General features: G+C 37.5%; 1 protein-coding gene and 1 non-coding gene across 7 annotated transcripts in view; one reads left to right on the plus strand and one right to left on the minus strand.

Moving 5' to 3' along the window:
* SPEN (spen family transcriptional repressor) overlaps positions 1-15880 on the plus strand; it is a 91501-nt gene that overhangs the window by 64873 nt on the left and 10748 nt on the right. For 3 of the 6 annotated variants that reach the window (XM_057697340.1, XM_057697377.1, XM_057697382.1), the window contains 6 exons: positions 415-615; positions 5169-5320; positions 7991-8116; positions 8461-8574; positions 9699-9812; positions 10781-10881. In XM_057697340.1, the coding sequence (XP_057553323.1) occupies positions 415-615; positions 5169-5320; positions 7991-8116; positions 8461-8574; positions 9699-9812; positions 10781-10881 (808 nt within the window). The remainder of the gene's footprint in view (positions 1-414; positions 616-5168; positions 5321-7990; positions 8117-8460; positions 8575-9698; positions 9813-10780; positions 10882-15880) is intronic. The other 3 variants (XM_057697357.1, XM_057697349.1, XM_057697366.1) reach the window with 3 other exon arrangements.
* Positions 15286-15358, minus strand: TRNAR-CCU (transfer RNA arginine (anticodon CCU)). The gene has a single exon. It is a non-coding gene; the product is annotated as a tRNA-Arg (tRNA).

The following is a 15880-nucleotide window of genomic DNA, read 5'->3' on the forward strand; positions in this document are numbered from 1 at the left end:
CCCCAGATTAAAAAAATCACCAATATTTTGCCATACTTGCTTTGTCTGTCTCCATCTTTCTTCTTTCCTGTTCGTGTTACCTTTTTATCATGAAATGAATCCCTCATGTTACATCATTTCACACTGACTTAAAAAGATCTATACTTTTGTATTTATCTGTAAAATATAAGGGTATTTTCCTGCATAACCATGGTATCATTCTTACCTAACAAATAACCAGTAATATCTTCTAACACCCAGTTTATTTTCAGAATTGTACGTAGTTTCTAAAATGCATTTTAGAGTTATTTTATTTGAAAAAGTAACATTTTAATGCTAATCAGGTCAAAAATCAGGCTAAAGATTTAGTAGCTTACATTTTGAGTTGTAACTAAACTAGAAAAATAAGCAACTTGTTTTTGTTTGGGGATTTAGATACAAGCCTTAAAGATGGCCTTTTCCATGAATTTAAGAAATTTGGAAAGGTAACTTCAGTGCAGATACATGGAACTTCAGAGGAGAGGTATGGTCTGGTATTCTTTCGACAGCAAGAGGACCAAGAAAAAGCGCTGACGGCATCAAAAGGAAAACTTTTCTTTGGCATGCAGATTGAAGTAACAGCATGGATAGGGCCAGGTAAGAGACAAGGAAGCTGAGTTTTAGTGTAATTTGTATTCCATTTTATGAAAGGGCCACATGTTATCCTGAATGTGGACACTATTCAAGCTGTGTTTATTAACATACTTTCAGTGTCTTCTGTTTTAAAGAGTGGTTACATTTTGTTGTTTGTTTAACTTAATAGAATAGGCTGCTTTGGCTAGGAAGGGGTAAAGATTGTTCTGTTCCTATAAGAGAGCAATGCTCACTTTTAAGAGTTATGAAAGGCAGAGTATAGTCCCTTGTTGAGTCCTGCCTCCCCCAGGAGGATTGAATTGATTGAGATAAGGTGATAGTTCCTAGGAGAATGACAATAGAATTATCCTGAATTAGAAAACAGACTACATCAATTTGAGGGATTAGACCAGTTTTCTTTCCATTATTCCCAGCACAAATTGGATCTGTTATTCTAGCTTCCATGACCTTGAAAGATAGTGACAGAGAGGCAAGGCTAAGTCTTATGAGTGCAGCCTGTTGAAAATATCAAGGGTATGTTACATTGCTTAAACCTACCTGTAAGACCTGTCTATTCTAAGGCAGGAAGTCTTGTCAGGCTTGACTTGGGTCAGTGCTTTTCCTGTTTCAGAACCACCTGCAGTGCTTGTTTAAAATGTGGAGTCTTGGATCCTACCCCAGCTTACTGGTTCAGAATTTGCATACTCAAGTTTTAAAAACCCCTGATTTATTTGTGAGTAAATCTGTAGAGGAGTGAATAGAAATGTTAAAATTATGCATTCACATTATGTATGCGGGACAATTGAACTTTAAAACTTTGAGTAGAATTTATAGGGTAAACACAGCCCATTTTCTTGGAATATTCATGTTATGTGACAGGAGGAAAAAAATAGAATTTCCCTGATAAGAATGTGTCATTTGTATATTAAAACACACAGAGTTGTTAGAGTAAGACTATAAAGTGCACATAATTTTATGATAAAACATGAATTCAAAGGAATATTATCTTTTCAAAGGAATTATAAGTTATGCCTTCACATTTCCTCTTCTGCAAAGTGTGAGATGTACTGCCCTAACTTATACTGGGCTAAGAGCAGCTCTGGAGTTCTTATTTAACACAATTGGAATAGGTCAGAACTGACTTTGAGGAATAATATTTAGAATGTCATGTCATCTATATAAGTTTTTAGAGCTGTGTATAATTATTAACTGATGAGAATCTAACTCAAGGGCATTATCAATAGGGTGACCTTCTAATCTCCAAATAGTGGGCTTAGCTTGAGATTTTTATTGTAAAAAAAATCATTTTACCTAATTAGTTAGCATCCAGGATGTTTATTGGGCTTTGACCATCTGCCACAGAAGATGTTGAGAAGTTTGATTGGTTCAAGCATAGGAAAGCTGAAGGTACTTTTTCCAGGTGGGACAGCATTGAAACATCAGTTTAATGGCATATTTGAAAGCTGAGTATGGACGCTTGGTTGGAATTATGCTGTTGGATGGTTGTCATAAATGTTTTATGTTGAAATGTATGGAGCTGATAGTTTCCTTAGGTCAGGGGCCTCTTGGAATAAAAAAGATCCAAATCCAAGAAACCTAAGTTTGTAGACAGACCTCTGGGTGGCTTCTGAGATTGTGCTTTTGTACTCCTGTGCACAGCATTACAATCCCCTAAACATGAAATTGCAGTATAATAGAGTATTTTCAATGATGTGTAGACAGTAAGACTTAAAACTGGTCATGAAGATTGAATACACGGGGAAAATACACTCCCTCTCTGCCTCCAACGGAATTTCCTATTTTGAAATTTTTACTGAGCTATTTGGTGGAAATGAAGTCGTTACAAATTTTATTGGTTGCAAATCATACTTTATCCTTCTGATTCTGTCTCCCCCCCCGCCCCCGAAGTCCTAAGTATGTCCCCTCTATTAGTTAGATAATTTTAAGAACACCTAGTTGAGCTTAAAATGAGATATACCCCTGTGAAATAAGATAAAAATATAGAGATAGTTGTATGAGCGCTGGGCAGTTTCTGGGTCACCCTGACTGAAAGTACATACTCTCTGACGACACAGGTACGATTAAGCTGAGCTACCATTAGAACTATCAAACTGGAATCAGGAGTGAGATGTGTTCTGGCTGAGTTCACTCAACAGCTCAGAAGTTGAGTCTTTTTAGTACTGGTGCTGTCATTGACATCATCAGTAATGCTTCAGTGGCTGGCACTAAACACTTTGTTTTAGTCAAGTTGATTAAATATTAACATTTTTTGGGTGACTTTGTTTTTCATTAAAAAAGAGAGCAAGACAGACTTCTAGGTGGCACAGTGGTTAAGAATCCACCTGCCAATGCAGGGACACAGGTTCGATCCCTGCCCCGGAAGATACCACATGCCTCAAAGTAACTAAGCCCATGCGCCACAGCTATTGAGCCTGCACTCTGGAGCCCGTGAGCCAAAACTATTGAGCCCATGTGCTGCAAGTACTGAAGCCCATGTTTCTAGAGCCCATGTGCACAATGAGAGGCCATCACAATGAGGAGCCCACACACCACAACGAAGAGTAGCCCTCACCCCTGCTTGCTGCAACTAGAGAAAGCCTGTGTGCAGCGACAGACCCAACACAGCCAATTAAATAAATAAACTAAATAACTAACTAAATAAATAAATAATTTAAAAAAGAGAGCGAGAACCTATAGGTGGTATTATAATTAGGAGGTTAAGTCAAAAATTATCCACACTCTGGCTATAGAATTTATCTTAATTAACTTTTGGAAAAGACAAATACATCATTTTTAACATAATCACCTTGCTTTTCATTTTCAATACACTTTGTCCATCTGTCAACAAGCTTTCGTATTCCCTCGTTAAAAAATGTTTTAGGCTGAGCTGTGAGCCACGAATGCATAGCTGTCTTCACTTCTTCATCAGAAGTGAATCTTCATCCTCGTAGGGCTGCCTTCAGGGGACCAAACAGGTGAAAGCCCAATGGAGCAAGATCAGGACTATAGGGAGGATACTTTAACACCTCAAAACGAAGTTCCGAGGTAATGAAGTAATCCATGACAGACTTAGATTTCAAAAATTTGTGCGAGATGGGTACTGAAACAACTCATGGAAGAACATAAACAGAAGCATTTGGATATCTGCAAACAAAACGTGGACCAGTTACTCTAAGGAAGGCGAAAGTTTCTTAAAGAGAATCGTTAGTGGTGACGATACATGGATTCATCACTACAAGCCTGAGAGTAAATAGTAGAGTATGGAATGGAAACACCCTCAATCGCTGACTGAGAGAAAGTTCAAAAGTCAGCTGGAAAATTGATGCTTACAGTTTTCTGAGATTCTCAAGGGCCAGTATTGAAACATTATCAGGAAAAAGTTCACCAGTCAACAGTGAGATGCTTATTGAAGAGCTGAAGCCTAAACTTCGGATTAAATGCAGAGGACTGCTATCCGAGGGCGTTGTGATCTTGCATGACAATGCGCATCTGCACACTTCTGCCCACTGTCAGCACTCTGCAAGAACTTTGTTTTGAGGTGTTAAAGCATCCTCCCTATAGTCCTGATCTTGCTGCATCGGACTTTCACCAGTTTGGTCTCCTGAAAGCAGCCCTACGAGGATAAAGATTCACTTCTGATGAAGAAGTGAAGACAGCTGTGCATTCGTGGCTCACAGCTCAGCCTAAAACATTTTTTTAATGAGGGAATATGAAAGCTTGTTGACAGATGGACAAAGTGTATTGAAAAGCAAGACGATTATGTTGAAAAATGATGTGCTTGTCTTTTCTAAAAGTTAAGTAAGATAAATTCTACAGCCAGAGTGTGGATAATTTTTGACTCACTCTTGTATTATCCAGAAACTGTTGACTGTCCCTGCCCTAGACCAAGTTAATAAATGGAGCTTCAGAGAAAGCCTATGATTGAATTAAACATTGAATCAGGGCTTTTGATCATAAGAAATAGAAGAGTCTATTTTAGTCTCTTTCTGTTTGTCATTGGTACCGTGCAACACCAGAAGAAGAAATTTCATAAGCGTTACTTCTATCAGTTTTCATACAATTATTATTCTTGTATCTAAAAATTGCTGCGTTTAGACAATTGGGTATGCTGAACATAAAAGGCTAAATATTTTATGAAATGTTGAAACATGAATAATGAAGCTAGACTTTTTAGTTGAATTTTATGTTTATTTCAGATTGTAGTTTTATATGCGCATTCAGAGCCTGCTACATAATTTTGGAACCTAAGATTAGGCTCAAATAATTACCATTTTTTGCTGGGGATTAAAACCTATTTCTGTATTAGTGATTCTTTTTTAAAACAGATCGACTTAGATTGAAATTCAGTCTACTTTTCTGTTTTAAAGATCAAAGTGTTAACTGTCTCTTAATTTGTTGGACTGGTTTCTCAAGCCTCTGTATTCCTCTTTGGCTTTGGGGCTATTTCTGATGGTGTGTATAATTTTTCAGGTTATATGGGAATTAAGCCCAATATTTCAGAAATTTAATTTCTTAAAGTAGATTTCCCCATGATATAGAGTACACATTAAAACACTCTGTCCCCATCCCACTTACAGAAACAGAAAGTGAAAATGAATTTCGCCCTTTGGATGAAAGGATAGATGAATTTCACCCCAAAGCAACAAGAACCCTCTTTATTGGTAACCTTGAAAAAACCACTACTTATCATGATCTTCGCAACATCTTCCAGCGCTTTGGAGAAATTGTGGTATGTTGGGTTTTTTTTGTTTTTACAATGAAAACAGTGTTAGATCTTTGTCATAAAACATAAAGCATAGTACAGATTGTATTTGGGAAAATGATACTTAGATGGTGTAATGAATATTTTTCTCATTTGCCCTATGTGTTTTTAACTCCTGCTAAAAGATGATCTGGCAAAACCCATCACAGCGCACATCAGAAATACCTTGGGGATTACTGGAATGTGGGTATCATGCTGGAAACTCAGTTCTATCTTGACATTTTAATTAGAATCAGTTTTTAGGGACGTGCCTGGTGGTGCAGTGGTTAAGAATCCACCTGCTAATTCAGGGAACACGGGTTCGATCCCTGGTCCGGGAAGATCCCACATGCCGTGGAGCAACTAAGCCCGTGCGCCACAACTACTGAAGCCCGAGCACCTAGAGCCCGTGCTCCGCAGCAAGAGAAGCCACCGCAATGAGAAACCTGCCACCGTAACAAAAAGTAGCCCCTGCTCGCCACAACTAGAGAAAGGCTGCACACAGCAACAAAGAAGACCCAACGCAGCCTTAAAAAAAAAAAAAGGAAAAAGAATCAGTTTTTAAATTGTCAAGTCATTGTTAGATTTAGGGTTAGAAGGATTTTTCTGTTCCCCACAACTTAAAACTTGAGTCAAATTATAGTGAAAATAGTTGGTTGCAGCTTTGTACCCTTAGGATATACTATTTTGTTTTGTGTTTGAAAAAAATAGGGAAATACTTCTGTCTTCCTAGACTTTCTCTGTATTAATGACAGTGAAGAAAGTACTCTAGTATATTTGGACTTTGGAGAGTGAAAAAATGTTTTGGATAGAAACAGCTATTGTTAATCTTGTAGGGGTGTGTGTGTGTTTATGTGTGATGTCCATTTGTCTATCCTTATACACTAATGCTCTAAGGAAAAGATTCTTAATTTTTTTAATGACATAATCTAGTCTTGTGAATAAAACATTATTTGTGCTTGTGGCTGAGCTAAACTTCATCTTTAGGGGATTGAGGCAAGAGATTGAAGTGGTTGATAGAAGTGAAGAAAAAACAAAGAAGCTATATATTTAAAGAGATATACCAGCAAAACATTCATTGTTCTTTTTCAGTTATTTTGATTTTTCTGAGTTCTCTTATTTTTGTGAGGGTAATATATACTCTTAATTTCAGCTCTACTGCCTACCTGGATGCGTGAGTAGAAGCTCAGTTACATATCTGGGCTCTAGCTTCTTCTGTCTTTAGACCACGATCTGTCATTTAATTTGCTGTTTGACATTCATGAGGCTGTGAATTGATAAAACATTCAAACATACTTTTATTTGAATGTAGCTGCTACTGTAAATTTTGGAGGAGTATAAAAGTTGTATTTGGACAGATGTTTACGTTTTCATCACCAAGGTTGCTAAAAAGGATGATTTTTGTGTTTTAAGAGCTATGCTTATCAGTAAGGTGGACGTGTCAGTGTTCTGTTTGAAAACCATTATCTTTTCATGTTTGCACTTGCTCATGATTGTCACTGTTTTAATGACATACGAACTTTGGGAACATGGTCTGCTTATTGATAACAGATTTATGCTATAAGCAGAAGAACCTATTTAGTGAGTCTGCCCACCAATATTTGGATATGTTTCTCTTAAATGGAGCTCTCCTGGGTTATTACAGTCTACGTAATGATGAAAACAGCTTCTGTTCACCATTACTTAGAAACATTTTGAGTGTAAATTATTGCTTTTTTTTTTTTTAAAGGACCCATCAAACAGCTCTTTAAATGCATTACTCATTTTGCTCTGTTTCAGGTTTTGATTATTGGCTTGTGACCCTTAAGGAGGCTTAGATAATCACAATACATAATCTGCAGCATATGGCCCAGCTCATTATTGTTTAAGTACAAGTTTTGCCATCCAAGTGTCTGATTTCTCTGGACTATTTTCATGTGTAAGCCAGGTTTTTTCACTACCTCCTTTAGGTAGGCAGGACCAGAGTGTCAGATGTGACTATAGGTTTTGAGCATTACAAAGAGATGGGGGTATTCCATTATAGAGTGTTTCTTTAATCCAGCGATGATGTTCTTATGCATCTTCACAGGGTAGTTCAGGTATTTATATAATCCTTTCATTCTGGGTATGAGAGATTATTACCACATTTATCAATCACCAGGTTTGATTTAGTTAGATATACTGATAGAATGAGTCTTCTAATTTAGAATTGCGTATTTTAAATCACTTTTTGGAAACTTGATTTCTTTATCATTCTTACTCTTCCCAGATACTATATTTTAAATGGCTTACCCCAGTAAGGATTTTAGATATTGCAGAAGGGAATTATTTCTTAGGTTTTCATTAAATAGGCTATCTTTTCTTTCTTATCATAAATCTCTCTTAACACAGGTATTGTGGATTTAAAATTTTGAATTTTGAGTTGCACTGCAGTTGCTCTTCTGCAGAGAGCTTCACGTGAGAAGGATTTCATGGTTTATAACAACAAATGCTGTGTTGCATAGTTTTTTAGGCTATTAATTTACAGTTGCATTAAGATGTATAATTATAACTAGGGAAATGATTTTGGGAAATATGACTGTTTTGAGAAACATGTAGCTCATATGGACTTGGTTTATTCTGATTTTTTTTTTTTTATTGGTATATCGCTAAGTCGTATCCTTCCATTGGCTTTTTCAGGATATTGATATTAAGAAAGTAAATGGAGTTCCTCAGTATGCGTTCTTGCAATACTGTGATATTGCCAGCGTTTGTAAGGCTATTAAGAAGATGGATGGGGAGTATCTTGGAAATAATCGTCTCAAGGTAAAGGAATTTACATAAGTTACTGTGCTGTTAATATTTGCTGTATTTTTTACGGTTTGGAGTTTTTTGTACATATATCTGATTTAAAATTGTAGTAGTACAGTTAGATAACCCTAGAGGTGATAAACTTCTTTGCATCCTTATCCTGTTAAACTGTAATCTGAAGTAATACTCGTTTAGTCAGGCAGGATAATTTTTGTGTCAATTTCTATTTGCTTTTAACCTGATGGTTCCCAGTTGAGGTGTTGGTTTGATAAGATTCCTACAACAGACAAGTTTTCTCAGAATTTTGTTGGTGAATAATCGGTGACTTAACTAACAGGAATTTTGCCTTTTGTATTCAGCTGGGTTTTGGAAAGAGCATGCCTACAAACTGTGTGTGGTTAGACGGGCTTTCTTCAAATGTGTCGGATCAATATTTAACACGACATTTCTGCCGATATGGGCCTGTGGTAAAGGTAGGTGGGAGGTTTGGGTGTGTGGTTTAAAGTTACTTCTGACTGCCCTTTTTTTTGGTATTCTGTCCTTTCAGTCCCAGTTTCTAGCACTGACTTTTCTTTAATAACGCATACATTCAAATTCTCTTTTCCAAAATTTGGTCTAGAAGAGTATTTGCATCTATTAGCTTATGATATGAGTATTTTGAAAAACTATCTAGAATCTGCCAAATCTGCATAATACTGTTAAATAGAATGTTTCTTGGGGATTTCTATAATTTTATCTCATGTTAAAGTTAGACAGTCTATATAATTATTCATATTCACACTAATATGTAATTAGACTTGATTTTTTTTTAAACCATGATGATTTTAAAGGGACACTCACAGAACAGATTATTCATCTAACCAATGTTTGTTGTGTAACACATTCACAAACATAACAGGATAAGGGTCTTTGGACCCCATACCATTACGTGAAGGTAAAGATTTTAACTTCTTGAAAGCGGATTTACACTGTGGTAGGTATGTTGCATAAGTTTGACATTTCTTCAAATGTAGCTTTTGTTTGGAGAAACACATCTTGAAGACTGTTAGTGTAAATGAAAAATCTAGCCGCTTTAAGACAGTAGTGCCGCTTATGACCAAAATTCATTGAAACTTACTGTGTTTTTCTTATTTTTCCTTTACTATAGTGTAGGTTTTTCTTCTTCTTTTTTTTTTTTTTGCTGAAGTACAGTTAATGTACAATATGAAATTTATATTGATTTGGTATGCTTTCCATTTTTTTCCCCATTTCAGGGGTGTTGTTTTTTTGAGCCAAGATTAGAAGAGTGCTTACTTTAATACAGTACAGTACTCAGTCAACATGAAAAATAAAGTGAAATACAGAAAAACAAAATAGAGGCATAGTATACTTCAAGCGACCATATCTGTGATTCTAAATAGTCTCTACGACATTTTGTTATGTTTTCACTGTAACATGCATCATCAGGAAAAGTCTGAAGTTTTTTCTAGAATAAAAAAATATGTATATTTTTTCTTGGCAGTGTCTTTTTGGCTTAGGATTTTGTTGGGACTGACACTAAGTCTAGTGGATGAGCCTCTTACTTTTTTTTTGTTGTCGTTGTTGTTTTTTTTTACAGGTGGTGTTTGACCGCTTAAAAGGCATGGCCCTGGTTCTGTACAATGAAATTGAATATGCACAAGCAGCTGTAAAAGAGACCAAGGGGAGGAAAATTGGTGGGAATAAAATTAAGGTGTGCAGAATGACTTTAAACAGAAGCAAAACAAAACCGTGTTCAGATTCCAGTCTCTTAATAATTGGCATTTTGTCGGTTTGCTGGACATGCAGTGTATGTCCTCAGTTTTTAAGGGCGATATTACGTTTTTTATATTTGGCTACTTAAGGGCACAGGGTCTTTTAAACCATTAGCCATAGAACCTTCCTTAAAAATCCTCTCATTCGAGGACGTGTGCTTCTCTGCACCCCAGGTACCTGATGCTCACGTGTGTGCTCCTAGTGCAGGCTGGCCCAAGGTCACCTGTGGTATCTGCACACCCAGGAGCTCCAAGTGTCAGTCCAGCTTCTCAAATGATCTTCTCTTCATCTTCTTTCCTCCTCTCCTAAAGAGTGGGTAACCACTGAGAGCACGATCTTTTATCTGGTGGTGGTGTTTAAAAACTTCCGTTCATGATAGTTTGAAGGAATTTATGCACTTAATAACTATGATGGTTAGGTTGAAATCAGTCTTTTCAGAATAAGATATTGATAGGTGGTGGGTATCATGCTTTAGTGACTCTGAGGCCCTACTGTGAGTAAAGTTTAAATGTTCTTCCATATTTTCTTTTATGTTCTGACTGTGGTTCCAGCAAATTTATGCACAACGGATTACTGGGGTTAGTTGGTCTGATTAATTGACAACCTAGAATCATGATAGGTGTGTTTCCATTTCCCATTTTCCACTCCTTCAGGATTGGGTTCTAGAACTTTACATTATAATTCTTTATCAGGATTTGTGTAGAATTTGAGAGTGATTTCAGGTTAACAGAATACAGTTTTAGTTATGAGGACTGTTTCACTTAAAAGAGATGTTACTTTTTCTTGAAATTTATCCAGAGGGCTATGGTGGGAAGAATTTTTCAAATTTGGTAACACTTTCCATCATTAAAATCTGAAACTTGCATTAAACATCTGCTTTTTTCCCACCCCCCACCCCCCCCAAAGGTGGATTTTGCAAATCGGGAAAGTCAGCTGGCATTTTATCACTGTATGGAAAAATCTGGTCAGGATATCAGAGACTTTTATGAAATGTTAGCAGAAAGAAGGTATGTATTTTAAACCTATCAGCATGGCTTGAATTTTAAAATTTATAATACATAAAATTTAGATGGGGTTAAGTCTGTTTTCATGCTTTATTGCTAATCCCGTTCCCCCAAAGCTTATCCCTTTTATTCCCACATACAGAAGCAAGTAAAAAACACATAAAAACTGATTTTTATGGATCCAGTTTTCATGTAGCTCACGGGAGTTGGGGTAACCTTACCTACATTTTCTCTCTAAGGACACTCATTAAAAGTTACTGTTTTCCAGATTATAACTCTGTACAGATCATCTTGCCTTACATTTTTAAATTAAATATATAACATGTTGAAATGCATTGTAAACTATTAAATGCCCTGTGCATTTAGTAGTGACAACATCCAGGTTGTCACCACGCATGAGCTCACAGAAGTAATTTAAAAATAACAACTTTCCAAAGACTATCAAGAGCTTTGTTTTACATTCAGATCTCTTAAATAATTTGTGAATCAGTAAGCCAGAACTTACACAAAAGTGGTAACTTCAGCTGTGTAAAAAGTAAATCTTGGGAATTTCTTGGCGTTCCAGTGGTTAGCACTGGGCAGTTTCACTGCCATGGGCCTGGGTTCAGTCCCTAATCAGGGAACTAAGATCCTGCAAGCCATGAGGTGTGACTAAGAAAAAAAAAGTAAGCCTTACTTCTCCTTGTTAATGTTTTCAGTCTTGGTACTGTAGTATTTTTTCTGCTGCTTGTGGAAAACTTACGTTCACAATCATTTAAGGTCTCACAGTCTGATCAGGCTGTCTCCATTAGCTTAGAAATTGCCCCAGAACTGATGATTGATTCTTTTTTAGACCAAATATATTAAAATATCCTAACAATATGTCACCAGGTTCTTTAATAGCTGATCACATTTGAAAATGGAAGCTATCTTCCATATGATAAACCTGTTTATCCAAACATGCCTCTGTGAACACGTCTCCTGGAATGTTACCACCACATCTCCACCCCTGTAGGAGTGTGTTAGACAAAAGACTGTTTGAAAAACGCCTTTAGACACTCAGGTTCAAGGGCGAAAGGGCTTTATGACAAGGATGAGGCGAATCCTGACCATGCTACCAGAAGCCTGATGAATGTGTTCCCTTTTTACTGCCTCTTCTTGCCACTTCATTTTTGTTTAAATCATAGAAGGTATATATTTCTTTTCCATTTCCTCATGGAGTACAGTGTAATAATGGTCACTGGATACTTGGGACATTTTTTTTTTTTTAATTTATTTTTTTATTTGGTGCATGGGCTTAGGTGCTCCGCGGCATGTGGAATCTTCCCAGAACAGAGCTCGAACCCATGACTTGGGACATTTTTTAATGAAAAATGTCCCCTACAGCCAAATTTCCAAAATGTTGAACTTCTAAGGTTTCAGTGGTTTTTCACTGGTGGATTGGAATCCATATTCTAAATTTTTCTGTGTGTGTGTGTGTGTGTGTGTGTGTGAGAGAGAGAGAGAGAGACAGAGACAGAGGCAGAGGCAGAGGACAGAGAAAGAGAATGAACATACGTAAGAGAATGTATGTATCTACAGGGAGGGTTCTCCATCCTGCCCGCGGCGCCGCCCCTCCAGCAGTCTGAAGTCATTGTTAATACTTTAAGTGCTTATAGGAATTCTTACCCGTAAGTGAGTGAAAAGTGTGTTGATGGCCTATTGGCACTTAAGACAAAAAATGCATTAAAATTCTCTCAGTGTACATTAAATATTTTTCAAAGAATAGTATCTTGTGAGGGTTGGATAATGTTATATGGGTGTTAATTTTTGTCACTTAAATTCACTCATCTGAACTTATATCATCACTTTACTGATGATCTGGCTCTGGCTTTGTTCTTTTGTTCTTACCCTAGTTATTTATCCCTGTTGAGTGGAGTTTATCTCCTAAAGTAGGAAGCAGGAGGGTGTGGGACTTCACTGTGACCCAGTTTTGCCCCATTTGGTTTCAGATGGCAGTACTTCTGGAATGCATTCCTTGCAGTAAAACTTGAGAATCTTTACTCTTTCCATAGAGTGGAAGGAAGTTATCCCACCGAATAGTTGATGAATAAGTGGGGAAAAAAAAAAAAGCTTTATCCCTAATAACAGTTCAGTTCAGGAATGCAAATAATGACCCATTTACATAGGGCTCTGCAGTTTATAAAGCACAGCAGAAACTCATACAACATTGTAAAGCAATTTTACTCCAATTAAAAAAAAGTAGTGTTTCTCTTATTCCCTTAAATACTTAAGTACAGTGTCAGGGAAATAGGGCTGTGACTCTCGTCATGTGTTAATTACGATGGGAACTGAAGATCAGATGACTTTGCTGATAAGGTCACAGGCTAAGCGGTTGGGCTGGGGACAAACTCAGGGCTCCTACCTGCTAGTGCATTGAGCCTTACAGTTTGCCAGAGTGATTCTCAAGACAAATTTATAGGGTCACATTATGCTTTAAATGAATTTCCCACCTACTTATGGTGGTTTGGGTATTGTACAGTCATGGGAACAGAGTTTCTCTGAAAACCTGACCTTTCAAAGTTCCTCAGGGTCCTGCCAGAGCCTTTTGTATATAGTACCAGTGTGCAGTTGTGTTGTCTCTTGCTTAAGTTGAGTTCCTTGGTGGCAGGAATGCTCATTTCTTTTGGTAGAGCCCAGCAAACTATGTACAAAATCATCATTTATTAAAATAAACAGTGCAGCACCAATGTTTACACGTATACTTTTGACTTCTGTAACTATTTTTTTTCTTTCATATTTTGGATATAGTTTTAGTTAGCTTTATTTTAGAAAATATCTGGAAGCCATCTTTAAACCTACTTTTAATGCAGGAAGCAAACTAGTGGCCATTCTAGGTGTCTTTTTTTTTTTAATTAAATAATTTTAAAATTTATTAAAATTTATTTTATTTATTGGCTGCTTTGGGTCTTCATTGCTTTACATGGACTTTCTCTAGTTGTGGCAAATGGGGGCTACTCTTCGTTGCGGTGCATGGCTTCTCATTGTGGTGGCTTCTCTTGTTGAGGAGCATGGGCTCTAGGTGTGCGGGCTTCAGTTGTGGCACATGGGCTCAGTAGTTGTGGCTTGGACTTCCTAGGTGGCGCAGTGGCGAAGAATCGCCTGCCAATGAGGGGACACGGGTTCGAGCCCTGCCCTGGGAAGATTCCACGTGCCACGGAGTAACTAAGCCTGTGCGCCACAACTATTGAGCCCATGTGCCGCGACTATTGAAGCCCATGCGCCTAGGGCCCGTGCTCCACAACAAGAGAAGCCACTGCAATGAGGAGCCTTAGCACCACAATGAAGAGTACCCCCGCTCTCAGCAACTAGAGAAAGCCCATGTGCAGCAACGAAGACCCAGCACAGCCAATAAATTAAAAAAAAAAAAAAGTTGTGGCTTGCAGGCTCCAGAGCGCAGGCTCAGTAGTTGTGGTGCACAGGCTTGGTTGCTCTGTGGCATATGCGAACTTCCTGGACGAGGGCTTGAACCCATGTCCCTTGCATTGGCAGGAGGATTCTTAACCACTGTGCCACCAGGGAAGTCCCCATTCTAGGTGTCTTAACCAACTTAAATTAGAAAGTTAGGGAATTCCCTGGCGGTCCACTGGTTAGGACTCGGCATTTTCATTGCCGGGGGGCCTGGGTTCAATCCCTGGTCAAGGAGCTAAGGTCCCTCTAGCCGTGGCACAGCCAAAGAAAAAAAGAAAGCTTATAGTGTGTTCACCTTTACATGTGGAAGTGATGCCTCCTTGGAGTTTGTGTTTATGGTGGTAATGAATTAAATTAGCCTAATTTCATTCCTAGTAACATTTATTTGCACAGTGGCTGGCCAGTATGGTTCATTCTTTCAACAAATTTGAGTACCTGCTATGAGCCAAGAACACAAAAGCTCGTGCCTTTAAAGGTTTAAGTTTTAGGTTCATTATGTTTCATTGAGCAGCCATTGGCAGTACAATGTAGACTAAGTCATAACCTGCTTGAAAGAACGAAAATGGAAAGTGAATAAGAGTAAAGGAATTGGCCTCTATTACATGTTCTTGCATGTAAATTTAATCCTATTTTGAATGCACTAGGACATGTCATTGTGGGAGAAACCCCGTGGTAAATTCTTTTACAGTTGAGGATTATCTCACACAGTTTATAACCACCTAATTTGTTAGTTGGTAGGGTGGGGAAAAGTAACAACATTTACTACAGGCCAAGTATGTGCCTTGTATTATGTTAGGAAGGTTTTTAGAAGTGTTATCTTATTTAATCTTCTTAAGAGCTTTATGAAGAAGAGTTATCGTTTTATAAGTGAGGAGACTGAGCACAGGGAGACTGGCCCCTAATGTGTTTTTTGGTTTTTTAAAAAAATATTTATTTATTTGGCTGCACCAGGTCTTAGTTGTGACATGTGGGATCTAGTTCCCTGACTAGGGATTGAACCCAGGCCCCCTGCATTAGGAGCACAGAGTCTTTGCCACTGGACCATCAGGGAAATCCGCAGTGTGTTTTTTTTTTTTAATTGTAAATTGAGAGAGAGGTGTTACCGACATACTGGTCGCATAGATGGAGAGATTTCAGTTAAATTGTTATCTGTCTTTTCAAACAGTACATTTGTTTCCTAAGTTGTGGTAAGAATATCTTTTGGCAGAAAAGTAATTATGAAAGACTTAAAAATGTGGGAAATGATACCATTTAATACTAGTGCTCATTATAAGTCATGACATTTGATACCAAAAGAATAAAAAGGGGTTGAAGCACTGCTGTCCAAGTCCAATAGAAATGTAATGCAAGCTGTATATGTGGTTTCACATTTTCTAGTAAAAGTAAAGGTAAAATTGATTTTATTTAACTTAATATATCTGAAATAGTTTCAACATATACTCAATCTGAATAAATTATTGAAATATTTTTCCTTTTATAAAACTAAGTCTACCAAATCCAGTCTGTATTTTATACTCACACCTCAGACTAGCCACATTTCAAGTGCTCAGTAGCCACAGGTGGCTTTGTAGCT

The sequence above is a fragment of the Hippopotamus amphibius genome, chromosome 1 (assembly GCF_030028045.1).
Source record: "Hippopotamus amphibius kiboko isolate mHipAmp2 chromosome 1, mHipAmp2.hap2, whole genome shotgun sequence".
NCBI lineage: Eukaryota > Metazoa > Chordata > Mammalia > Artiodactyla > Hippopotamidae > Hippopotamus > Hippopotamus amphibius.